Raw genomic sequence first — 27,601 nt, 5'->3', positions numbered from 1 at the left:
TTTAACAAAAAGTGTTTTTAAAAAAACTAAAACATTTTGACGACAGAGTTATGAGCCGCCCTCTGAAACAATGACTCGGTAGCATAGAAATTGCCATGGGCGTTGCTACGGAGAGAGACCGGCCGACTAAGTGATGGTGTCCTTCACCGGGCCTTCCAGCATTCTGGGTGATGTAGTTCTATAGTGATGAGTCTCCCTATAGTCTGGATGATGTTGCTCTACACTGGGTTTCCATATAGCCTGGGTGATGTAGTTCACATTGGGTCTCCATATAGCCTGGGTGATGTAGTTCACATTGGGTCTCCATATAGCAGGGCTGCCAACTCTCATGCATTGAGCGCGAGAATCACGCATTTGGCCAAATTCTCACGCTCTCAAGCTGATCACAAATTTCTCACAGTTCCGGCCATAGAGCAGCTTCAGTTCAAGAGTCCCGGGCCGTCGGAGGCGTCGGACACTGGGTAGAAGCGGTGGAAGATAGTGGGGGTGGTTGGAGAAAGCATCCTGCTTGCCTGCTAGATATTCACTGAATGTAACTGCAGGAAAAATATTCCCAATGTTGGGGGAGTTCAGAACCAGGGGTCACAGTTTAAAAATAAAGGGTAGGCCAGTTAGGACTGAGATGAGGACAAACTTTCTTCACACAGAAAGTTGTGAATCTGTGGAATTCTCCGCCACAGAAGTCAGTGTAGGCCAAATCACTGAATGTTTTCAACAGGGACTTACATTTAGCTCTTGGGACTAACGAAATCAAGGGAAATGGAGAAAAAACAGGAAAGAGGTACTGATTTTAGATGAACAGCCATGATCATATTGAATGGAAGTGCTGGCTCGAGGGGCTTGAATGGCCTATTCCTGCACCTAATTTCTATGTTTTTATGCTTGAGTATATGGCAAAACTCGATCACTTGATTTTGAAGCATTCATGCATGGTGGTGGTATAATGTAGTCATAGAGTGATACCGTGTGAAAACAGGCCCTTCGGAGCAACTTGCCCACACCCGCCAACATGTCCCAGCTACACTACTTGCTTTTGGTCCATATCCCTCCAAACCTGTCCTATCCATGTATCAGTCGAACTGTTTCTTAAATGTTGGGATAGTCCCAGCCTCAACTACCTCCTCTGGCAGCTTGTTCCATACACCCACCACCCTTTTGTGTGGAAAAAGTTACCCCTTAAAAAGTTACCTCTTAAAAATACTTTGAACAAAAAACATTCAAATCATATTTCTACAATGCACTAAAACATGATTTTAATACATCAAATAGTCCCTACCGTGGGAGGGGGAACACCCCCCTCCCACACCCTCCACCCCACTCCAATCCCTCGCTGTTACCCCCAAGGCTACTGATCAGTGATCGCTCAGCCTCCCCACTTTCAAAAACGCTCTGTGGCCCACTGCTAGGTGTGAGTGGGGAACTTCAATGTAAAAGTAATTGGAAATGGGGAGCATTGCATCAAAAATTTGCCCTCGGTACATATTAACTGTAATATAATAATGTATGCGTGTTGGTAGGTGCAATCAAAACAAATATTTTTTTATCATTGTTGTGTTATGAATACCACAGAAAATATTATTAGTTATGAATAAGGTTAGGCTAAATTACATTCCTTATTACATTCCACAGTAAGGCCAGGTTCTGATCAACAGGCGCAGCACATGAATGATCTTAGTATATTCATGTATGGAATTCAGATTATAATCAAACACTTGGCCCATGTTGACCAACCTGGGTCTCACTGCACACCTGCTACTACTCCTGAACCTGACTCCAGTTGCATACCTTCTCTCATTCCTGACCCCGAGTCAAGCTTTACACCTGGCCCCCTGTTTTACCCTGATCATAGCTGCTTACCTGCTTAGATTCCCAGTGCTGAACACTCCCATTGTCTCAGCTTTGACTGCACACCTAGTACTATTCCAGACCTTGACTCTGGATGCACACTTGGCCTTGCTCCTAGCCCCTCCGCACTGACAATATATGTGGCCCACACATAAAGCCCCATATCTGACTTAATCTATTACGTTCAACTCCATAGGTGCTTATCTAATGCGATAATCTTTTATGGGGGACTTCACAGACCAAATTTTGTATAACAAAATTGTTTTTTTTGTATAACAAAATTTGCTACATCCATTGACTTCCTTGTTATCTAACATTATTATTAAAACTCTCATCTTGTCCTCTTCCGGTTTGCGTTGTCTTAAACATTTTTATGCCACCTTACTCACCGTTCTCCTCTGTTCCAAATGCACCAAGTTTTGTTCTGATCGGTGGAATATTACAAAAGCTATGAAGGTCTAAAAATCAGCAGATCAGCAGATTGGTCTTCTCGCCTGTCGGTCACCATGAAGGTAACACCACTTCCAGCACCCACTCTCAATCAACGGGACGAGGAGAATTAAGCCCCGGAGGCCGGGCGCGAGTCCAGAAGTCGGGCGTGAGTCAGTCAGCCCGAAAGCCGTGAGGGTCGAGTCCAGAAGCTGTGAGTGAGTGAGAGTCGAGTCCAGCAGCCGTGAGTGAACTGTGAGTCCAGCGGCCATGGGTGAGTGAACTGTGAGTCCGGAGGCCGTGAGTGAGTAAACTGTGGGTCCAGAAGCCGCCCGGTGCGCTGACACGGCCCAGAGCGCGAAGCCTGCCCAATTTCTGCAAACTCGAGATCTTGGGGAAGTGAGGAGTGAGAGTAGGGGGATTGAGGGAGCCGGGCGCTGGCATGGTGTGGCCTGGCACTGGCGGGGTCTGGCGCTGGCGGGGCTCACCACTCCCGTCTACACCCTCCCATCACCCCCCCCCCCCCTTCGCACATCCCTCCCCCAGCGCCAGGCCATAGCAGATATGTTAGTGCATTTAAAAGACTTGGATAGGCAAGGGAAATGGATTATGTGCAGGTACATAAATTATAGTCTTGGCATCATGTTCAGCACGGACATTATGGGCCTGTTCTTGTGCTGTACTGTTGTATGTTCTACCATGTTTAGATCAATTAAATCGATGTGGCCTCGTTTACAATAGCGAGACCAAGTGCAGCCTTGGCGACACCTTTTGTCGAACATAGAACAGTACAGCACCATAACAGGCCCATAATGTCCGTGCTGAACTTAATGCCAAGACTATCATTTATGTATCTGCACATAATCCATTTCGCTACATTCACTGCATATCCATATGCCTATCCAAGTCTTTTAAATGCCACTAACATATCTGCTTAAACAACCACTCCTGGCAGTTCATTCCAGGCACTCAGAACTTGCCCCTCACATTGCCTTTAAATTTTGCCCTCCTCACCCTGTATTTGATTTTTCCTTCTTGGGAAAAGGATTCTGTCTATCCTATCAATGCCTCTCATAATTTTATATATTTCTATCGTCTCTCCACACCATTCGGCATTCCAGAGAAAATAATCCAAGTCTGTCCAACCTCTCCCTGTAGCTAATACATCCTAATCCAGGCATTTTTCTGATAAACTTCCTGTCTACCCTTTCCAAAGCCTTCACATCCTTCCTGTATTGGGGCAACCAGAACTGCAAGCAATACTCCAAATACGACCTACCCAAAGATCTATAAAGCCACATTATGTGTAACTGATTCTTGCATTCACCGCTCTAACCTATTAAAGTAAACATACCATATGCCTTTTTTACCACCTTATCTACTTGTTGCCACTTTCACCCAGGCTACTTGTTAAGCGCTTGGACCCTAAGATCCCTTTGTACACAAGACTGTTAAGGTTCATGCCATTAATTGTATATTTTCCACTTGCCATTTAGAACAGAGACGAGGAACCACTTTTTCACGCAGAGAGTTGTGAGGCTGTGGAATTCTCTGCCTCAAAGGACGGTGGAAGCCAGTTATCTGGATACTTTCAAAAGAGAGCTAGATAGAAATTGATAATAAGGGATAGAGTCTTTGCACGAGGCAGGGTGGGAGGAGATGTAGTCCAGATAACGGTGGGAGTCGGTGGGTTTGTAGTTGATGTCAGTCAATGGTCTGTTCCCTGTGATGGGACAGAGAGATCAAGAAAGGGGAGAGAGGTGTGAGACATAATAAAATACTTTAGTTTAGTTTAGAGATACGGCACGGATACAGAGAATGACATGAAGATTGAGAAGCTAATCAAATACAAACATAAAATATTGCCGATTTGGAAGCTCTACCATCATTTAAGGGAAAATAAACATTTGTGATCAGTTATGAAGGTTTTCAAGAGAGAGTTAGATTTAGTTCTTAGGGCTACAGGAATCAAGGGATATGGGGGAAAATCCGGAACAGGGTACTGATTTTGGATGATCAGTCATGATCATATTGAATGGCGATGTTGGTTCGAAGGGCCGAATGGCTTACTTCTGCACCTATTTTCTATGTTTCTATTTAAACGTCCAGCAAAAAAAAAAGCTAAAAAACAGCACAGGAGCCTCAGCAAATTGCTGTGGACCTAACACCCAAGGCCTCATCCCATTAATATCATCCTTGTGGTGAGCTCATCAGGGATAGAGAGGAAGTCAACATTTTCTGGAAGGAGCACTATGAAGACCTCCTCAACCGTGACTCTGTGCTTGAAGCAAGCACCTGACTGATGGAGTACAACCTATTGCACTTAACTTGCCATTTTGCATGACAAAAGCATTTCCACCGGCAGTATTAATTTGAAGGATTAGAAACCATGGATGAATTGTTTGTTTTTGTTGATGTCAAATGATTCGGCTGAATTGAGAGTTCACCAAAAATTGAACAATTTTATTAGCAGATTGAAATGTAGGAATCACATTTTGTTTTGTCAATCTAGAACATATATTTGCACGTTTTGCCAAAATAGAAACACACAATTAATAGATATTGAATATTGCTAATTCTGTAGATGTAGAAAGGTGGAATTAGACCATTAATTAACTTACACTTTGTCAATATCAGTTCAAGAGCTAGAGCTTGATCGATGATTGTGCATTTCATTGTCACTGAAATTAAGTTATATCACCTTTTATGCTGGAACAGATCTTAAAATAATCCAAGCTGTACTTCTTTGTCTCTGATGTTTATTTGAAAAGATAATTTTCTGAGAACAATTTTACATTGACATGTTTTATTTAAAAATAGCTTCATCTTGTTGTGCTGCCACAGACAGCTTGGTTTATTCTGCTGCTGCTTCAATTGCTAGGGGTAAAATATAACATGTTATTTTAAAGCAATTATTTTACTGATAAACATGCAACTTCAATTTTCAGCATTTCTAAAGCAGAAAATTAACATTGCCTTACATCCTGGAATATTGACTTTGTTGTTAACCAAAACAGCAGCTTGGATCGAGTCCATTTTCAAGTACAGATTCTCTGGATGTTTCTGTATTAGTTTGGAAAGTAGACGATTAGAAAATGCAAAGCAACGCTCACATTATGGCTACTTATTCCTACTGTTCTATAAGGTATATTTCTGTATTTTCAAGAGTTATATAGCAATGAAGCCTCTATTCTTTAATTTTAAATAGTTCCTTAAATACTGTATATTGAATGGCATACAGCACTGTAAAATCTAATATGTGATATTCTCATATTGAAGCCTCTCAAAATTAATGTGTTTTTTAAAAGGCTATCGTAACTGCACATGTATAAGAATATGCTAATTTGTCTTGTTATTCTAACGGACATCAAGTTGACTGTCCCTGATCTTTCACCAATTTAGCAATAGTTAGGCAGTCAGATGATTCACTACAAATATTATTTTGAAAGCAGTTTCTGTTTATAAAACAATTAGTTCACAAGGTGCAAATAAGTTTTTATATATTTTAGAAAAGCATAACTACAGAAAAATGATGGCAAAAAATAATCTGTTTCTATCATGTTAATATAATGATAATTAAAATATTACCATATACAACTCATAAAATGATTCTCCAATGGCTTGTCGTACATGTTCTTCTACAACCGGAAATGTATGAATCAGGTACTGAAAATAAGATGTACAGGTTTTCTTGTGCAAACATAGTTAATATTCATAAATTATTTAAAAACTATGTGATGGAAGCACAGCTCAATCATGCTTCAATGGAGGGCCATACATCTAAAATAGTTATTTTTAAAATAAAATATTCATAAAACAAATATCAATTTGTTGCATTCTTAAGAGCATCCATTTTGTTGTGGCTGTTCTACTATGGGATTTAACTTATTGCAGTTAGTTTTTGGTTTCACTACTTCAGAAATTAATTGCATTCGAAATTCCTTAGGCATTTTAAACCTGGAATGAACTGTACAGCTGAGAGGCGGGAGGAACAAAGTTAATTATAATTCAGAACATCCTTCAAACAACTAATTTGCCACTTGAAATTCCAATGTTCTTTATTCAAGATCACGTATGAAGTAGGCTATTCATTCGTCAGAGGATGGTGAATCTGTGGAACTCATTGCTACAGACTGCTGTCGATGCTAGGTCAATGGGATTTTTTTTTTAAACTGGAGATAGACAGATTGACAGGGATTATGGGGAAAAGGGGTTGAGAGGGAAAGTTTGATCAGCCATGATTGAATGGCGGAGTAGACTTGATGGGACGACTGGCCTAATGCTGCTCCTATAATTTATTAATTTATTCAGTTCCTAACACCTGCTGTCCTATTCAATAAAATCATGGCTGATCTTTTGCCACAGTATCCTTTTAATCTGTATTCATATATTTCCTTAATTCTCCAAATATCTAAAAATCTATCAATGATTGTATTAAAGTCAAGTACATCTCTTATTTTTCCAAACCAGAATGATTGAGCCACCTCAATCTTTCCTAAAATAACAAATACCCCATCACAGGAATCAAATCGGTAAAGTTTGGTTGCACTCTCTCTGCTCCAAGTACACCCTTCCTTAGACGGAAGATCAGATCTGTATGGAATATATTGAAAGTGCTGTCTCACCACAGCCCAAAATACACCTACTCTAGTACCAAGATCCCTTGCAATAAAACCTAAAATTGCTTGCTGTATGTGCATATAAACCTTCAGTGATTCATGATGCAAGGATATCAGGGTCCCTCAAAACACCAACACTTTTCAATCTCTCACCTTTTAAAAAGCATTTTCCTTTTCTTTTTTTTAACTAACTAAGATGGATAACCTCCTCCACGGGCAATAGATTTGCCCATCTATACCAATCCCATTAGCCCACATTGCTCTATGCCTTTCCTATTTAAATATCCATCTAAATGTCTCCTAAACATATTAATTGTATTGATTGCACCACCTTCTCTGGCTTGGCACACTAGACTTCAACCACTCTCTGAATAACAAAACCCACCCCTCAGATCCCCGTTAAAACTCCTCCACTCATCTTAAACTTATGCCCTCTTGCTTTTGATACCCCTACATGGGAAGCAGATTTGACTATCTCTTAAATCTTTAATTAGTTACCCACCTCATGATTTTTAAGGTTATAGATTGTTTACACATAAGACACTGTGCAATTCAAATCTATTCATAAACTATGAGCCTAAAGGCTGGCCGTGGCTCAATGACACCACCAGAGGCTTAAGAAGAGAATGCAGAAAATCAGAAGTACAAATCTGATAAGCTTCAAATTTCCTTTGAATTCCTGAAAAACAATCTTCACAAATACCTGGAAGCAGTAAAATCTGCAAGAACAAAATACTTTTCCGCCCTTATATCCAAAAACACTCATAACTCCAAGGTCCTTTTTAGTACCATCACCTCTATCATATGTCCTGCACCCAGCACCAGCTTAACTGGGTCCACTGCTAAGTGCGAGAAACTTACTACATTTTTCACCAGCAAAGTTAAGAACATCAGAACGAATATTTCCCCTCCCATCCATGACCTGGCTGTCTCATTGGTCTATTCTTCAAAATTAGACTGTTTCCAACCCGTTACTCTACCCTCCCTTGTAAAACTGGTCACCACAATGAAACATACTACCTTCCCCCTCGACATTGTCCCCTCTGCCCTTCTGAAGGATGTCATCACAATAACCGATCCCAGCATTCTCGCCATCTTCAACAGTTCTCTGGCCATTGGCACTGTTCCTACCTGCTTCAAGCATGCGGTGGTCCAGCCCCTCCTGAAAAAACCTAACCTCGACCCCACCTTGCCAAGCAACTACAGACCTATTTCAAAACTGCCTTTCCTTTCAAAAGCTCTTGAAAAGGTAATTTTAAGTCAACTTATGCCTTACCTTCACCAAAATACTATCTTGGAAACTTTCCAATCACGTTTCAGGGCCCACCACAGCACAGTCTGCCTTGTTGAAGGTACATAATGACCTACTGCTCACCGTTCACTCCGGCAACTGTGCAATCCTGCTCCTTCTCGACCTCAGCGCAGCATTTGATATTGTCCACCACACCATTCTAATTGACTGTCTCCGGTACGGGGTTGGTATTGATGGCACTGCCCTGAGCTGGTGCATCTCCTACCTCAAAGGTAGGAGTTTCTCTACTAACATAGGCAACTCTTTCTCCTCCCCAGCTAGCCTCTCCTGTGGGGTTCCACAAGGTTCCATCCTTGGCCCCATTCTCTTCTCCCTGTATATGACAATAGACAATAGGTGCAGGAGTAGGCCATTTGGCCCTTCGAGCCATTCAATGTGATCATGGCTAATCATCCCCAATCAGTACCCCATTACTGCCTTCTCCCGATATCCCCAGACGCCGCAATTTTTAAGAGCCCTATCTACCTCTCTCTTGAAAGCATCCAGAGAACCTGCCTCCACCGCCGTCTGAGGCAGAGAATTCCACAGGCTCACCACTCTCTGTGAGGAAAAAGTGTTTCCTCGTCTCCGTTCTAAATGGCTTACTCCTTATTCTTAAACTGTGGCCCTTGGTTCAGGACTCCCCCAACATCGGGAACATGTTTCCTGCCTCTAGCGGGTCCAAGCCCTTAACAATCTTATATGTTTCAATTAGATCTCCTCTCATCCTTCTAAACTCCAGAGTGTACAAGCCCAGCTGCTCCATTCTCTCAGCATATGACACACTCGCCATCCTGGGAATTAACCTTGTAAACCTACGCTGCACTCCCTCAATAGCAAGAATGTCCTTCCTCAAATTAGGGGACCAAAACTGCACACAATACTCCAGGTGTGGTCTCACTAGGGCTCTGTACAACTGCAGAAGGACCTCTTTGCTCCTCTATTCAATTCCTCTTGTTATAAAGGCCAACATGCCATTCGCTTTCTTCACTGCCTGCTGTACCTGCATGCTTACTTTCATAGACTGATGTACAAGGACCCCCAGATCACGTTGTACTTCCCCTTTTCCCAACTTGACACCATTTAGATAGTAATCTGCCTTCCTGTTTTTGCTACCAAAGTGGATAACCTCACATTTATCCGCATTAAACTTCATCTGCCATGCATCTGCCCACTCCCCCAACCTGTCCAAGTCACCCTGCATTCTCATAGCATCCTCCTCACAGTTCACACTGCCACCCAGCTTTGTGTCATCTGCAAATTTGTTAATGTTACTTTGAATCCCTTCATCCAAATCATTGATGTATATTGTAAATAGCTACGGTCCCACAGAGCCTTGCGGTACCCCACTAGTCACTGCCTGCCATTCTGAAAGGGACCTGTTAATCCCTACTCTTTGTTTCCTGTCTGCCAACCACTTCTCTATCCATGTCAGCACTCTACCCCCAATACCATGTGCCCTAATTTTGCCCACTAATCTCCTATGTGGGACCTTATCAAATGCTTTCTGGAAGTCCAGGTACACTACATCCACTGGCTCTCCCTTGTCCATTTTCCTAGTTACATCTTCAAAAAATTCCAGAAGATTAGTCAAGCATGATTTCCCGTTCGTAAATCCATGCTGACTCGGACCGATCCTGTTACTGCTATCCAAATGTGCGGCTATCTCATCTTTTATAATTGACTCCAGCATCTTCCCCACCACCGATGTCAGGCTAACTGGTCTATAATTCCCCGTTTTCTCTCTCCCGCCTTTCTTAAAAAGCGGGATAACATTAGCTATCCTCCAATCCACAGGAACTGATCCTGAGTCTATAGAACATTGGAAAATTATCACCAATGCATCCACGATTTCTAGAGCCACTTCCTTAAGTACCCTGGGATGCAGACCATCAGAACCTGGGGATTTATCAGCCTTCAGTCCCATCAGTCTATCCAACACCATCTGCCAAATGTGGATTTCCTTCAGTTCCTCTGTCACCCCAGATCCTCTGGCCACTACTATATCAGGAAGATTGTGTGTGTCCTCCTTAGTGAAGACAGATCCAAAGTACCTGTTCAACTCATCTGCCATTTGTTCCCCTTAGGCCAAGTCATTCAAAGGCAGGGCATTTCCTTCCATTGCTATGCAGACGATACACAACTCTATCTCCCCCTGAAGCCCAAAAACCAATCAAATCTACTTAACCTTATCCACTGCATCGAGGATATAAAGTGTTGGATGACCCAGAACTTCCTCCAACTAAATGAGAGTAAGTCTGAGGTCATCCTTCTCGGCCCCTCGGAATAAATCAAAACGATAGCAGGCAGCCTTGGAAGCCTTACCCCATTACTCAAACCTCACGTCAAAAACCTTGGCATGATATTTGACTCAGCATTGAAATTTGACAAACAAATCAATGTCGTGGTAAAAGCTAGCTTCTTCCACCTTTGGACGATAGCTAAAATAAAACAATTCCTCCAGTTTGATGACCTCGAAAACCACACATTTATCTCCTCCTGCCTTGATTACTGCAACTCCCTTTAGACTGGCATCAGCCAATCTTCCCTGTCCCGCCTGCAACTGGTCCAAAACGCCGCAGCGAGACTCCTGACGGGCACCTGAAAAAGGGACCACATCACCCCGATTCTGGCCTCTCTCCACTGGCTCCCTGTGCGGTTCCAAATACATTTCAAGATCCTTCTTTATGTCTACAAAGCCCTTATCAGGCTTGCCCCCACCTACATCAAAAGTCTGCTTACCCACCACACCACCTTCAGGTCCCTCAGATCAGCCGACTTGGAGTTACTGAACATCCCGTGGTCTAGGCATAAGCTCAGGGCCGACCGTGCCTTTGCGGTTGCAGCTCCTAGACTGTGGAACAGCATCCCTCTTCCCATCAGAACTGCCCCCTCCATCGACTCCTTTAAGTCAAGACTTAAAACTCATCTTTACTCTCAAGTCTTTCTTGACGTCCTCTGATGGAGGGCTATATGTATGTATTTATGTATGTACTTAATCTATGAACCACTGTTGTGTAACGTTAGTACCTCCACCAATGTAAAGCACTTTGGCCAACAAGAGTTGTTTTTTAAATGTGCTATAGAAATAAAAGTGACTTGACTTGACTTGACTTTCATTCTTTAAATGAGCAATTCAGTGGTGACCAAAGCACTACATTTTGAATCTGAATTTATGATTTTCTGGAAACTGGGATAATGGTATTATTTAATGGTTTCCAAATCTAGATTTGTCTTTGCCTTTGCTGTCAATTCCTGAAAATGCTACTATATGGATTCTAGCATCCTTTGAATTCTTTATTTTTTTTAAATGCAAGGTCAAACATTACTGTGGAATCCTAAATACATATTTTTACCATGAATGAATACGTTCCTGTACAATTACTAGAACGTGGATTGATCAGGTCGTTTTAACTTCCCTTCCAATTCCCATACTGACCTTTCTATCCTGGGCCTCCTCCAGTGCCAGTGAGGCCACATGCAAACTGGAGGAACAGCACCTCATATTCTGCTTGGGTATCTTACAACCGAATGGAATGAACACTAAATTCTCCAATTTTAGGTAACAACTACCACCTCCATTTTTACCCCCTTCTCTTCCACGTGCTCACCTACACCTACAACATCTACGTCACCTACTACAATCAGTCTGAAAAAGGACCCCAACCCAAAATGTCACCAATCCATATCCTTCAGAAACGCTACTTGACTCACTGAGTTACTCCGTTTTTTTTGTAAACTAGCATCTGCTGTCCCTTGTGACTACACTAACCCTCCACTGATTTCACAATGGTCGTAGTGGTCTTTGTCCAGCATTAACTTGCTTCTTAGGATTTCACATTTCCGATAATCATTCTGCCAACAGCACAGCAATGAACATACACTCTCATAAATGCTTACTTCCAATGTTAAGCAAGCTTGTTTTTGGCTGCTAGCATATTCCAGGTTTCCCATGACAATCATGAGGTGATGTACCACTCTAAGCTGCAACATTTCCTCAGCTATCTCAGTGGACTCTTTGATGATTATACTGTGGAAGGCAAAGAGAAAGTAAGTCAATCATAAACTCTGGTAATATAAAAAGTCCTTATCCGGATGTCAATGCTGAGCAATAGTACACTCTAGTGACTGTGATCATGCATTTGAAATCATATACAGACCTACACAGACAATAAATAGCTGAACCATAACATTAAAAGAGCATTTCCTAATCTAACCATACTACTTTATACTGTGTCATTCAATCTATGATTGTATCAATTTTATCAATTTATTGCCGGTCTGGTGCCCTGTCACACTTGTTCACAAATTTCACTTCACAAATTGAAATTTAAACATGTTCTATTTCTGCAACTTCTTCTGTTAATAAATGTAGCTATGTTTGATAAAAAGGAACTGTCTATTTTACAAATTGCTTGGGTAACTGATTTATTTGGTAACCTGAGTGAATTTTAAAGAAAGTTCCCCACAGAGTACTCTAATCTATGATGTAACCATTTACCAATGTGCTTCTCATAGTAAATTAATTAAAATATATACTGTGCCCATTAACTTTTACTATGCATTATTTGTATATGGTGCTCCTTGCAAAATAATGAATCATCCCTTGGATTCTTGATCAGTTGGTAGTTATTGGTGTACTTATCTGGTCCGATAACTTATTTTCTGTGAAACAAAACTTTTCATGTCAAGATTTACAATTGAAACTTTGTAAAAAAATTAAATAGGAAGACCTAATAGCAATATTTTTTAATTGAATATCTCATAGCTATTTGAAAAGTTACTGTCCATTTTATTTCTCAGTAATAGTCATTGGTAAATTTCTGAATAAGATTTTAATCTAAGTGTAAAATTTCAGTCAGAATCTTACGTCAAGATGTTAGTTACAACACTGCTTAAACATTCCAAGTGTTATCAAATAGTAGCTTCCATTAACTGAGCATAATGCCTCAGGAGATCTTCCTATGCCCCCAAAATTCCGTTAGTTTCTCAGTTGTCGTTCAGTTTAAAGAAATGTAGAAATCCACTTCAGGATTTTGTCTTAGATAAAATAAGTTGTCATAGGACTTACCCTATAACCTTTGCTGCTGCTGCTTGTTGTACATACAATGGTGAGGATTCTGCAAGGTTTGATGTCGGTTCATCTAAATGCAAAACAATACCATTGTCTCCGAAAAATGTTGCTACATTTATTTAATAACAGAAAAATGTACATATTGGTACTCAAAATGCACAGAATTTAAAACGTGAAATAAATCAAATACACGAGCTATACACTGCAAGTATTTGAAGTGGCACTGCACCAACAGTTGTCTAAAACTGGCAGATAGCTATCAATGAATTTTGATCCAACTGACTCAACTGAAAGAAAGCTATAACAACTCGCAGATCCCAGATTTAACATCTGGTTTTCATTGATGTAGTGGATCTTAGTAGGGGAATATAATTAATCTGTGTACTATCTGTGTACTGGGCAGATGCTATAGACCTGCACGGGAAGGTAGACGCTCCCGCCTCCACGAGTCTCGGGCAGATGGGGCTCGTCAGCCTGGGAAGGCAGTCCATCTGGGAGAGGGGAAACTCTGATTTAAAACCTCCACTGATTTGTGGCCATGTCCAGTCATGGAAAAGGCTCCAGGAGTAAACCTCAAAAAAATCCAGAGTCGGTGCCCCTAAGGCAGTTCGTCGTTGTCTCCAACCTCACTCTGGCAGCTCCTGCGACGGCGCTGGTGCCAAACTGTAACGGCCCTGCTGTTCCTTTGGATCGATCAGCGACGTGAAGAGGGGGGACGTGCTGCATGGGCAACAACATGTCCTCCATATCCTCCACCCAGGCTTGCATCCGACCACACATCACCTGCAAACCTGCACCTTTCTTCAGCCACAAGCGATGCTGTTCTAGCCGAGGTTTGGAGCAAGCAGCCAACAACTAGGATGCATCACCCATGGTCAGTCATGATCGAGGGGGGCCTACGAGGTACTATTTAATTGGGCAAGGAATGTATCCAAGTTCCCAGTGAATTCTTCTGTTGCACGTAGATGTTTACACAAACCTGATGGTGGCACTTGTTGTATGATAGTCTGCATTTGAGTGGTTTTGGGGATTATTCCTGCAAATATGTCCTCTTAGATTTCAGTCTTTAACATAGCATTGAAATAGTACTTATCAAATTCCCAATGTATATTTCCTATTAATGTAAGCATTCCTTATTAATGCAAGCATAGTTTTCATAATACACGTTGCATAATTTGGTGACAGATGACCACATCACCCTTGTCCAGTTCCTCTGTTAACTAGGCTAATCATTTGATTCTACTCTTACACATCATAGGCAAATTATACCTTTTTTTCTACCTCCAAAATCATTGGTACACAAGTCCCACTACATCTATTACTTCCGCACACTTCATGTTGTCAACATCACATATATACTGAATACCTCCCCGCATTCTTTTCCATTTCCATCAAAAAATATTCCTGGTTCTGCCTTCGCAATGTACATTTCCACACCTGCTTTACTAATTTTGTTGGAGAATCCCTCGTCCTTACTTCTGCCACCTTGAATTAACAAGTGCAATGCTATCCTGGCCAGCTTACTAAATCCCACCATTTACAAACCTCAAATGTGTCAAATGTAACAAAATGAACATATGATTGAACAATTAACTCAGATGAAAGATGGGTAGGTTTAAAGCCATTGGGATAGAAGTGGCACTGCTGAATTATTTTTGAATAAGTAATGAAAGTAACAAATAAATGGGTGGCTTAAATGTTTATAGAGGAATCAAAGTTTCTTCTGTGTTCGGCTTGAAAACTAAGTGGGGAAACATAGAACAACATGTCCCAGAACTCTTAAAAGGTTTATTGAAAATCTAATTCAACACCATAAAATGTCACATAAGGTTTCCAAAGATGAATAAAAATATTCAAAATTGTTCTACTCCAATAGGAATTGTGTATTCTGCATTGAACATACCTTAAACTTTAGTTGTAACACCTGGCATGTCTTCCTTTCTCTGGTGGTCTATTCTGTTTGCAGTTCCCTTGCAAATTACCCCTTAACTCCAAATATTATGTAATTGTAAATTCTAGATGATTTTGGACAAAATTAACCATGCCTACCACTCAGGATTCTGTCAATATTTATTTCCAAAATGCCCCTGAAAGAACTAATAGTCAAATCTAATAGTCAAATCTAAAATGGAGTCGTTCTTCTACAAAAGCATGGTCTAGTAAAACAAAAGAATGGCTCGGTGCCAAGTCTGAATGACTTTGTAAATTATATGGAGGACAGGTTGTCTTTTCAATAAAGACATTAAGATGGCAGCCTGCGTAATAACATGTGCTTCTTTTCAAAGCCATAAAGAAGCCAAGATTGAAAAAAATAGTTGACGCTCCACAAATTAGTAGTAACTTGTTATTAGATGAGCTTGATTTGGACCCATTTTTCCTATACTCTGAAAGGCTATAGAAACTTTCAGTCATGCCATATTCAGACTTGGTAGGAGTGTTTTACTGATAAGAAAAATGTATAATTGTGCTAACTTTCCTTAGTTCTGCGAGTGGAGCCCGAGAAGCACTGAGCAACGTTTTGTGCTCATTGTGGATCTTTTCCACTCCCGTCTGACGAATCAATTAAAGATTGCCATGGTTTACCTTTAACAGTTTTTGTTGCTATCTGCTTTTTAAGAAACAAACTTTGACACCCCCTCTCTCTAAGCCTTCTTTATGTATAATCTAAAAAGCACGCCAGTGACAATTTGATCAATGCAGCCTTCTATTTTGATTACAATATATCCACCCTTTTTGGCCAAGTGAGGAATGTTTGATGTCCAACCATTAAATCAAGAAACTTATTCATGGTCAAAAGTTTGAGTTTATCAACAGTTTAAAAGTTGCTAAAGTGTACAGCATTCCTCCTAATATTTACACTTACAAATGCTTGTTGAAGTCAGATTGTGCTGCATTTTGTTATCTATGCAATGACTTGTAACTCTGGTGACATTGTAACATAGAAGAGATCCAAGAGAGAAGTTTGCGTTTGCATCAACAAATATTCAGGAATTTTCACTCCCGTTTACAGCTTGTTTCAAACATTCACCAAACCAATTCTATGAATATTTTATATTGAGATGGTTTCAAATTGAGTACGGTAACAAATCTATGAAATTGGGACACTTAAACTGGAATGTCCTAGGATTAAATAAAATATACTACTCATGTTGAGCCATGCCAATAGTCATGCCAGCTTTTTAACTGAGTGCAGTAGCCTTTGCCTCACATCAGTTTTACGTCTTGCCAACTGACAAGATTTCATAGGATGCAATTCCAGCACTAAGTGGAACTGAAGGGAATCCACATTAGTCAGGAAATGGTGTTAGGTAAACTGTAGGGACTGAAGGTAAATAAATCTCTAGGGCCTGATAGTCTACATCCCAGAGTACTCAAGGAGGTGGCCCTAGAAACCATGGATGCATTGGTGATCATTTTCCAATGTTCTATAGACTCTGGATCAGTTCCTGTGGACTGGAGGGTAGTTTGTGTAACTCCACTTTTTAAGAAAGGAGGGAGAGAGAAAACAGGAAATATTAGACCAGTTAGCCTTACATCGGTAGTGGGGAAGTTGCTTGAGTCGATTATTAAAGATGTAATAGCAGAGCGTTTGGAATGCAGTGACAGGATCGGTCAAAGTCAGCATGGATTTATGAAGGGGAAATCATGCTTGACTAACCTTCAAGAATTTTTTGAGGATGTAACAAGTAGATTGGATAAGGGAGAGTCAGTGGAAGTGGTGTATCTGGACTTTCAAAAAGCTTTTGACAAGGTCCCACACAAGAGATTAATGTGCAAAATTAGAGCACATGGTATTGGTGGTAGGGTATTGACATGGACAGAGAACTGGTTGGCAGACAGGAAGCAAAGTAGGAATTAATGGGTCCTTTTCAGAATGGCTTGCAATGACTGGTGGGATGCCACGGCTCAGTGCTGGGACCCCAGTTATTTACAATATATATTAACGATTTAATGGAATTAAATGTAACACCTCCAAGTTTGCGGATGACACAAATCTGCGTGTCCTAGTACATCAGTCACTGAAAGTAAGCATGCAAGTACAGCAGGCAGTGAAGAAAGCTAATTGCATGTTGGCCTTCATTGCGAGAAGATTTGAGTTTAGGAGCAAGGAGGTCCTACTGCAGTTGTACAGGGTCCTGGTGAGACTGCATCTGAAGTATTGCATGCAATTTCGGTCCACTGATTTGAGGAAGGACATTATTGCTATTGGGGGAGTGCAGCGTAGATTCACCAGGTGGTGGGAATGACATATGATGAAAGAATGGGTCGATTGTGCTTGTATTCAATGGAATTTAGAAGGATGAGAGTGGATCTTAGAGAAACTTATAAACTTCTTAAAGGATTGGACAGGCTAGATACAGGGAAAATGTTCCCGATGTTGTGGGGGGTCCAGAACCAGGGGTCACAGTTTAAGAATAGGCCATTTCAGACTGAGATGAGGACAAACATTTTCACCCAAAGAGTTGTGAATCTGTGGAATTCTCTGCCACAGAAGGCAGTGGAGGCCAATTCACTGGATGTTTTTTCAATGAAAGAAAAAAAATTGACCAACTGTTAATGAGATATGATTTGATTCTGTAGCGTTACAGAGGCATTTTGGTTCATTCTTACCGTGAAAAATTTTGGGTTGATTCTCCGTTGATGGAGTTAGACGTGCAACTACTCCTTCAAGCAAAGCTTGCCGTACTTTATAATTCAGGAGTACCTTGATGAATTCAATTACTAAAGAACATAAATTATTATAGTTTAGTGGTCTGAGAAACGACTACTGGAGTTTTCACCAGATCTTTATTCAAAAGTTCGATATCCAGTATACAGGTTCTCCAGACACGTCTGCCCACAACGGTGGTCAGCGCTGAACTAACGCGCGCAAGTGAAAAAACGCGCGAAACAAGCAGCCCCTCCCGAGTCACGTGACCGCGGCTTCCGAACGCCGGGTTTGATATCTGCGTGCCCTAGCAGGCGCCGCTAAAATAGCACAATAACATATTTGAATGTTTTGTTGATCTATGAGTGGAATAATATAGTTTTTCTTTGGGTTTAATTTTTAATTCTCATTCCATTCTGGAAATCAGGATCTGAAACATTAAGAAGCCATGATAATATAGAGTACTAATATTTTAAAAAAACAAGTTTTGGGACCATACAGGCTGCATAGAATAGATAAAAAGTGCAGCGAGTTTGATTTTAATTTGATTAGAATTTTGATAAGATTAAACGGCTACAGGTTTTATACTACATAGCAAAAAGTGGCCATCTTAACATTGACAAAATGCAGCCATTTATTTCTGTCCAATTTACAAGTTGCATGGATTATATTCCCAATTCTCGAGACAGCTGGAACAACAGTGGTCTCTTTTTTCCCTGTTTTAGTGAAAGGCATAGCAGGCAAACGTAAGGAAGCTTGGCTGACGAGGGAAATTGAGACGTTGGTCAAAAACAAGAAGGATGCATGAGACAGGTTTAGGCAACTGGGATCAAGTGTATCCCCGGAGGAGTTTCGGGAACTAAGGAGCAAACTAAAAAAAGGAGATCAGAAGGGCAAAAAGGGGCCAGGAGATAGCTCTGGCAGGTAGCATAAAAGACAATCCCAAAAGATTTTATAAATACATAAGGGGGAAAAAGGTAACTAGAGAGAGAGTCACCTCTGTGTGGAGCCACAGGAGATGGGCAAGGTCCTCAATGAGTGTCTCTCCTCTGTATTTACCGAGGAGAAAGGAGAAATTGGAGCAGTCACTGGAAGTGTCATGAGAGCAATCAGGGTTACCGTCGAGGAAATACTGAAGGTACTGTCGTGTTTGGAGGTAGACAAATCTCCGGGGCCTGAACAGATATATCGAGGACATTGCGGGAAACTAGAGAAGAAATTATGGGAGCCCTGCTTGAAATTTATGAGTCGTTCTTAAATACAGGAGAGGTGCCAGAGGAATGGAGAGTGGTAAATGTTGTGCCTCTTTTGAAGAAGGGCTGTAGGTAAAATGATGGGAACCATAGGCCTTAACATCTGTAGTTGGTAAGTTACTGGAGAGGATTCTGAGGGATAGGATATAGAGGCATTTGGATGGACAAGGGCTGATTAGGGACAGTCAGCATGGTTTTGTACATGGGAGGTCGTGTCTCACAAATCTGATAGATTTTTTTGAAGACGTGAGCAAAAAGGTTGATGAAGGCAAAGCTGTAGATGTTGTGTACATTGACTTTAGTAAGGCGTTCGACAAGGTGCCGCGTGGTAGGCTGCTCAGGAAGTTTAGATCTCATGGGATCCAAGGAGAGATGGCTGAATGGATAGCAAATTGGCTCCATGGAAGGAAGCAGAGGGTGATGGTGGAAGGTTGCATCTCAGAATGGAGGCCTGTGACTAATGGTGTGCCATAGGGTTCAGTGCTGGGCCCGTTACTGTTTGTCATCTACATCAGGGGCCTCCAAACTTTTCAGCATGAGGGCCACATTATATATTTGGCACATTTTTGCGAGCCGTAGGAAAAAATTAAGAAATGTCACACACACACATACAGACTAACACACAGTCACATGCACGCACACACTAACACGCACGCACACACACACACACACACACACACACACACACACACACACACACTGACACACACACACACTAACACACACACACACTAACACACACACACACACACACACACAGAAACGCACACGCACACGTGGACTCCCACATAGCGAAACACACAGACACATAGACCCGCACACTGAAACACACAAGCACAGATTCACACACACCGACAGACAGACAGACACAAACTCACACAAGAAAGAGCGAGAGAGAGGGAGAGAAGGATTCCCCTGGCCGCACCGTCACGCGTTGGCAGAGACCCGGTCAAAGTGTCCAGGTCAGTGTGGCTCCCCAGAGCGGGAGCTGTTCACGGGTCAACCTCATGGGGGGAGACCGCGACACACCGACCCTTGCCGACCCTGCCGCCAACTAGCTGCCCCCCTCCACCCCCTCCCCCTCGCTACCCCATGCTACCATCCCACACAACTTGCCTTTGCAACACAGGAGCAATGGCACGGTGGTGCAGTGGTAGAGTCGCTGCCTCACAGCGCCATAGTCCCAGGTTCCATCCTGACTACGGGTGCTGTCTGTACGGAGTTTGTACCTGCGTGGGTTTTCTCTGGGTGCTCTGGTTTCCACCTACACTCCACGGTTGCAGGTTAATTGAATTTGTCCTGAGTGTGTGTAGGCTAGTGCTAGTGCGTAAGGGCATCGCTTCAATGGCCCAAAAGGCCTGTTTCCACGCTGTATCTCTAAAGTTGCGCTACCACAGAACCCACTAAATAGCCCGCCGCACGGAACGTATTAAGAGCTTGTTGCGAACAGGATGAAATCTCGTGGCGTGCCAGATGTGGCCCACGGGCCATAGTTTGGAGACCCCATATCTACATCAATGATTTGGATGAGAACCTACAGGGCAAGATTAGCAAGTTTGCGGATGATACAAAAGTTAGTGATTTTGCAGATAGTGAAGATGGTTGTGAACAATTGCAGCAGGATCTGGATTGATTGGCCAGGTGGGCGGAGGAATGGTTGATGGAATTTAATACAGAGAAGTTTGAGGTGTTGCATTTTGGGATGTCGAAGGGCAGGACCTATACAGTAAATTGTAGGCCTCTGGGTAGTGTTGTAGAGCAGAGGGATCTCGGAGTACAAGTGCATGGTTTCTTGAAGGTTGAGTCACTGATAGATAAGGTGGTCAAAAAGGCTTTTGGCACTGTGGCTTTCATCAGTCAGAGTATTGAGTATAGAAGTTGGGAGGTCATGTTGCAGTTGTATAAGACATTGGTGAGACCGCATTTAGAATGTTATGTTCAGTTCTGGGCACCATGTTGTAGGAAAGATATTGTCAAGCTTGAAAGGGTTCAGAAAAGATTTACGAGGATGTTGCCAGGACTAGAGGTTGTGAGCTATAGGGAGAGGTTGAGTAGGCTGGGTCTCTATTCCATGGAACGTAGGACGATGAGGGGGGATCTTATAGAGGTATACAAAATCATGAGAGCAATAGATCAGGTAGATTCAGAGTCTTTTACCTAGGGGAATCGAGGAACAGAGGACATAGGTTCAAGGTGAATGGGAAAAGATTTAACAGGAATCCGAGGGGTAACTGTATGGAACTAGCTGCCGGAGAAGGTAGTTGAGACTGGGACTATCCCATCATTTAAGAAACAGTTGGACAGGTACATGGATAGGACAGGTTTTGAGGGTTATGGACCAAGCACAGGCAAATGGGACTAGGGTAGCTGGGGCATTGTTGGCTGGTGTGGGCGAGTTGGGCCGACGGGTCTGTTTCCGCACTGTATGACTATACTCTTGAAAAAAAGAGGAAAATAGATAATTTGCATACTGCTGCCTTGTTCTTGCCATTCACCTGATATCAAGTAGTATTCAGACAAAAGAGAGAGCAGACGTTGGAATCTGGAACAAGAAACAGAATGCTGCAAGAACTCAATGGGTCAAACAATACGTTTAACAACCTGAAAATGTTCATTCTTGTTACATGGAGGCTACAAACAGAAACTAAAGAAAGATAAATATAGTTCAAATGGTAACCCACTCAATTATTAGCCAATGATTCTTTTTTCAGATCAACAGTATTTTACCTTCATATTGGACTTCATAATGTATTGTTCTTAGTATGTTCAAAAGAGGATCGACAATACAAGGATGTACGATCTTCACAATACTCTAAACAAAACAAAAATTGTAACATTTAGTTAAGATACAAGGTTAATATCTATATTACTAAATCTCTGTTCTTGACCGCTTTTGGCCGTCTGTGCTGCGATTTCCGAGAGAACGCCGCCACCTACGGCCGTCATTTTTGGCCACCTCGCTCAGAGCCCCCCTCCGCCACATGTGTGCCGAGGATTTTTCCCGTCGATGAAAAATGACAGAGAAATTAATGTTTTTACAAAATTCACCATTCTCTCTGCTGCCCCTGTTGGAGGGAGGGGGAGGGACTATAAAACCAGATGTGGTGTGCCTCAATTAGTCTCTGCAAGATGGAGCTCTGTCAATTAGTCTCTGTCACTCTGAGCTCTGAATGAAACTGAACAAATGTCTACATCACTGTGAGTACCCTTAATGTGGTTTGAAAATGAATATATGGTTAGTTTGAAGTAAAAAAGCACTGCCTGCAAATGGTTGTTTGTGTTTGGGTTGAAGTAAAAAGGCACTCTCTCTCTCTCTCTCTCTCCCCTCCTCTCTCTCCCCTCCTCTCTCTCCCCACCTCTCTCTCTCCCTATCCCTCTCTCTTTCTCTCTCTCTCCCCCCTGTCTCTCCCTTTCTCTCTCACTCTCCCCTCCTCTCTCTCCCCCCCCTCTCCTCTCCCCCCTCCCTCCTCTCCTCTCCCCCCCTCTCCTCTCTTAACCTCCCCTCTCTCCTCTCCCCCCCCCTCTGCTCTCCCCCCTCTCCTCTCTCCCCCCTCTCCTCTCTCTCTCCTCTCCTCTCCCCCCCCTCTCCTCTCCCCCTCTCCTCTCTCCCCCCTCCCCCCTCCTCTCTCCCAACCCCCTCTCCTCTCTTCCCCCCTCCTCTCTCCCCCCCTCTCCCCTCTCCCCCTCTCCTCTCTTACCCCTCCTCTCTCCTCTCCCCCCTCTCCTCCCCCTCTCCTCTCCCCCCCTCTCCTCTCACCCCCCTCTCCTCTCCCCCCCTCTCCTCTTCCCCCCTCTCCTCTCTCCCCTTCTCCTCTCCCCCCTCTCCTCTCCCCCCTCTCCTCTCCCCCCTCTCTCTCTCTCTCCCCTCTTTTTCTCCCCTCCTCCCCTCCATCCCCTCCCCCACCGTTCCTCCCCTAAGCCCCCTCCCCTCCACACACCCCTACCCCCTTCCCTCCACCCTCCCTCCCCCTCCCTGCTCCCCACCTCTCCCCCTCCTCACCTCACCCCCTCTCAGCACACCCTCTCTCCCCCCCTCCCCTCTCTCCTCCCCCTCTCCCCCCCTCTCTCTCTCCCCTCCTCCCCTCCATCCCCTCCCCCACCCTCACTCCCTCCCCTAAACCCCCTCCCCTCCACACCCCCTACCCTCTTCCCTCCACCCTCCCCCCTCCCTCCCCCTCCCCATCTTTCCCCCTCTCAGCACCCCCTCTCTCTCCCTCTCCCCCTCTCTCTCCCCCTCACTCTCACCCTCTCTCTCTCCTCCCCTCCTCCCCCACCTTTCCCCCCTCACCCACCCTCCCTCTTCTCCTCTCCATCCCCCTATCCCTCTTGCCCCCCTCTCTGTGTGTGTCTCTCTCTCTGTCTCTGCCCCTTCTCTCTCTGCCCTCACTCTCTACCCCCCCCCCCTATCTCTCTAGATGTGACTGCAAGTTGGGGGCTATGCGTCAGTAGATAGGGTGGTTATGGGGTAAAAGGAGCAAATTAATAATATTTAAAAATATCAAGGGGGGTAATTAGCGTGTGCGGGGGGGGGGGGGGTGGGGGGAGATATAGTTAGTGTGTGTGACGCTGCATGCCGCCTCCCCCCCCCACAACCGCACGTTGGGGGAACAGACCCAACGGGTCTGCACTTGGTCTAGTAGTGTTATATGTTTTATGCCAAAGTGGCAGCAAGAGCCTCTCCAGTAAGTTTTTAACAGCTGGTCACTTGGCTTTATAGTATAGATATTCGAAGTGACTTTCCTTATGTTTTTTTGGGCTGCGAGGAAAGTTTGGATGGGCTGGAGTTGCTCTATTTGGAACTGAGGAGGCTGAGGGGAAACTTAATTGATGTGTATAAAATGAAGGGGCCAAGATATAGAGAAAATAATAAGGATTGATTTCTCTTAATATAGGAGTCAAAGACCAGGGAGCCGACAATTTAAGTTAATTGGTGGATTGATGGGGAGATTACAAAAATGTTTTCACCCAAAGGGCGGTGGTATGGATCAGGAACTCACAGTCTGAAAGGATGATGGAAGCAAAAGCTGTCATTGCAATTGAAAAGTACTTGAACAACAAAACCCCTGGGGAAAAAAGGAGGGAAAAAGTAACAAATTAAATAATCTCAAAGTATACGGATTATCATAATTTTTAAATAAAGCCAATTTGAGACACTCTAGGAGGTGAATAGAATTCTTATTTTTTGCTGGTATTGTTCTATCATTGTCCTGTGTGCCTAAATATAATATATTATATTACCCAGGCAAATCATACCATACTTGGGTATATCAGGTAGTGTAAAACATAAAATAAATAGAGTGTAGAATACAATGTCGCATGAGGTCAATTAAAAGATCAGGAAATACACCCTTAGCATATGAGGGGTCCACACACAGGTCTGATAATAACAGTGAAGAAGCTGTTTTTGAATCATAGTATGGGAAGCTTTCAAGCTTTTCTTTTTTGACCCTGGTATGAGAGGGAAGAAGAAAGAATGACCAATGTGTGAGTGGTCCTTGTTTCTTGGGATTTCGAACAGAGCAGTTACTATACCAAATGTAATCCATCTGAAAAGGATTAGATGCTTTCTATGATGTATCTGAAGAAATTGGTAAGAGTCAATGGAGATATGGTGACATTTGTTAGCCTTCTGAGGAAGTAGAGGCATTGGTGTGCTTTCTTGGCCAAAGCATTAATGTTATTGGCCCAGGACAAATTGTTGATGATATTTACACCTTATTATTCATAAAAATCCATATAATTATTGCTTCTCACCTGTAGTGTCCTCAATGCCTGAAGAGCCATTTGTTGTACTTTAGGAGATGTGCATGGCAATAATGCTATTAGTCCTTTGTAAACTTGCAGCTGATACTTTGGATTGCCTTGGGCTAATAGTTCTAACAAGATCTGAGCCTGTTCTTGTGTTTTTTCCAATTTTGAGTTTGCTAAACATTCTGCAATATTTCTCACACCTTTAAAAAATGTAGAAGGTAATGCCAAATTATTATTTATTGCCACCATTATTGCAGAATATCGTACATTGAGCAATATTTGTACCAGTGAGGCCATAATGGAACTATTTTGCCGCTCAAACATCCTTTTGCAGAGTGACAGAAAATGGCAAACAAAAATCTGTCTCTTCTTTTTGTTTGAGACTGTTAAGAAGTATGCAATTGAAACATTGCAAAGATAATTAACACTGATTTTCCCCACTTACTTCACTCCGTCATGGGTGTTCTACCCAGTAATTGTCCTGAATCATATAGTGAAGGTCTATATAATTTAGCTCATTAATTTTTCATTGCCTTGAGAAGAGCTGATCTACTCATCTACAACGGCTGATTTGTTTTGAGCATCGTCCTATTTGTTGATGAAACTATATACGCATAGAGATGACATATGCCAGTCGTCAATATTGTGAAAATTATTTCACATCATGTAATCCACTTCTATCACACATCATCATTATGCATCATCTAAAAATAAACCATTGATTCATGTATTAATTAGTATAGAATTGTGCAGGTTACAGTTGGCTTAGGTTAATACATCGCGAGTGCCCAAACAACTGAGTGGCATTAAATGCCAGCATTCTTTATCAGGAATAAAAGGTTAAATAAAGTATGACCTAATTGGTCCTTCAATGGTAATGTTAATTGGGAACTTGTGTGCAAATCGTGCACAATTCTTCAAGTCCATGAGGTTTAACTTTAGGTCTTTCTATAATATAATAGGAGCACCTAAGCAATGTTTCAACACAGCATACAATTCCACCAGATGCCACAAGTGAGACCACAATGATTTTGTTTTGTTAATTTCCATATTAACCTTTTGTCGTCATTAGCACTAAACCGGAAAATATTATTAACTAGACCAAGTGCAGACCCGTTGGGTCTGTTCCCCCAACGTGCGGTTGTGGGGGGGGGAGGCGGCAAGCAGCGTCACACACACTAACTATCCCCCCCCCCCCGCACTCACGATAATTACCCCCCTTGATATTATATTAATATTATTAATTTGCTCCTTTTACCCCATAACCACCCTATCTACTGACGCATAGCCCCCAACTTGCAGTCACATCTAGAGAGAGGGGGGGGGGGCAGGGGTAGATAGTGAGGGCAGAGAGAGAAGGGGCAGAGACAGAGAGAGAGACACACACAGAGAGAGGGGCAAGAGGGATAGGGGGGTGGAGAGGAGGAGAAGAGGGAGGGTGGGTGAGGGGGAAAGGTGGGGGAGGAGGGGAGGAGAGAGAGAGGGTGAGAGTGAGGGGGAGAGAGAGGGGGTGCTGAGAGGGGGGTGAGGGGGAGAGGTGGGGAGCAGGGAGGGGGAGGGAGGGGGGAGGGTGGAGGGAAGTGGGTAGGGGGTGTGGAGGGGAGGGGGTTTCGGGGAGGGAGGGAGGGTGGGGGAGGGGATGGAGGGGAGGAGGGGAGAGAGAGAGAGGGGGGAGAGAGGGGGGAGAGAGGGGGGAGGGGGAGAGAGAGGGTGTGCTGAGAGGGGGGTGAGGTGAGGGGAGGGGGAGAGGTGGGGAGCAGGGAGGGGGAGGGAGGGGGGGGAGATGGGGGAGAGAGGAGAGGGGGGGAGAGAGGAGAGGGGGGGAGAGAGGAGAGGGGGGAAGAGAGGAGGGGGGGGAGAGAGGAGAGGGGGGGAGACAGGAGAGAGGGGGGGGAGAGGGGAGAGGGGGGGAGAGAGGGAGGGGGAGAGAGGAGAGGGGGAGAGAGGAGAGGGGGGGGAGAGAGGAGAGGGGGGAGAGAGAGGGGGGAGAGAGAGGGGAGGAGAGAGGAGAGGGGGGGAGAGGAGAGGGGGGGAGAGGGGAGGGGGGAGAGCGGAGAGGGGAAGAGGAGAGTGGGGGAGAGGAGAGGGGGGAGAAGAGGAGAGGGGGAGAAGAGGAGAGGGGGGAAGAGGAGAGGGGGGGAAGAGGAGAGGGGGGCGAAGAGGAGAGGGGGGGAGAAGAGGAGAGGGGGGAGAGGAGAGGGAGGAGTGGAGAGGGGGGGAGGGAGAGGGGGGGAGAGGAGAGGGGGAGAGGAGAGGGGGGGAGAGGAGAGAGGATGGGGGAGAGAGGAGAGGGGGGAGAGAGGAGAGGGGGAGAGGAGGAGGGGGGGGAGAGAGAGTGGGGGGAGAGAGGAGGGGGGAGAGAGAGGAGGGGGGGAGAGAGGAAGGGGGGGGGAGAGGAGGGGGGGGAGAGGGGGGAGAGGAGAGGGGGGGAGAGGAGAGGGGGGGGGAGAGGAGGGGGGAGAGAGGAAGGGGGGGGAGAGGAGGGGGGGGGAGAGGAGAGGGGGGGAGAGGAGAGGGGGGGGAGAGGAGGGGGGGAGAGAGGAGGGGAGAGTGAGAGAGAAAGGGAGAGAGAGACAGGGGGGAGAGAGAGAAGAGAGAGGGATAGGGAGAGCAAGAGGTAGGGAGGGAGAGAGGTGGGGAGAGAGAGAGGTGGGGAGAGAGAGAGGTGGGGGAGAGAGAGAGGTGGGGAGA

The 27,601-nt window shown here is 43.9% G+C and overlaps 1 protein-coding gene across 2 annotated transcripts in view; it reads right to left on the bottom strand.

Annotated features, from left to right (window-relative positions):
- Nucleotides 1-4,716: 4,716 nt before the first annotated feature.
- Nucleotides 4,717-27,601, bottom strand: part of armh1 (armadillo like helical domain containing 1) — a 40,865-nt gene continuing 17,980 nt past the window's right edge. Inside the window, exons 5-12 of one of the 2 annotated variants that reach the window (XM_033028631.1) lie at nucleotides 24,914-25,110; nucleotides 21,887-21,971; nucleotides 17,870-17,980; nucleotides 13,256-13,328; nucleotides 12,067-12,214; nucleotides 5,863-5,940; nucleotides 5,256-5,337; nucleotides 4,717-5,151 (exon numbers count right to left, since the gene is read on the bottom strand). In XM_033028631.1, the coding sequence (XP_032884522.1) occupies nucleotides 5,129-5,151; nucleotides 5,256-5,337; nucleotides 5,863-5,940; nucleotides 12,067-12,214; nucleotides 13,256-13,328; nucleotides 17,870-17,980; nucleotides 21,887-21,971; nucleotides 24,914-25,110 (797 nt within the window). In that variant the 3' untranslated portion in view covers nucleotides 4,717-5,128. The remainder of the gene's footprint in view (nucleotides 5,152-5,255; nucleotides 5,338-5,862; nucleotides 5,941-12,066; nucleotides 12,215-13,255; nucleotides 13,329-17,869; nucleotides 17,981-21,886; nucleotides 21,972-24,913; nucleotides 25,111-27,601) is intronic. The other variant, XM_033028632.1, reaches the window with a different exon arrangement.

Source organism: Amblyraja radiata, chromosome 10, assembly GCF_010909765.2.
Source record: "Amblyraja radiata isolate CabotCenter1 chromosome 10, sAmbRad1.1.pri, whole genome shotgun sequence".
NCBI lineage: Eukaryota > Metazoa > Chordata > Chondrichthyes > Rajiformes > Rajidae > Amblyraja > Amblyraja radiata.
This window is presented reverse-complemented; position numbering and strand designations above follow the sequence as displayed.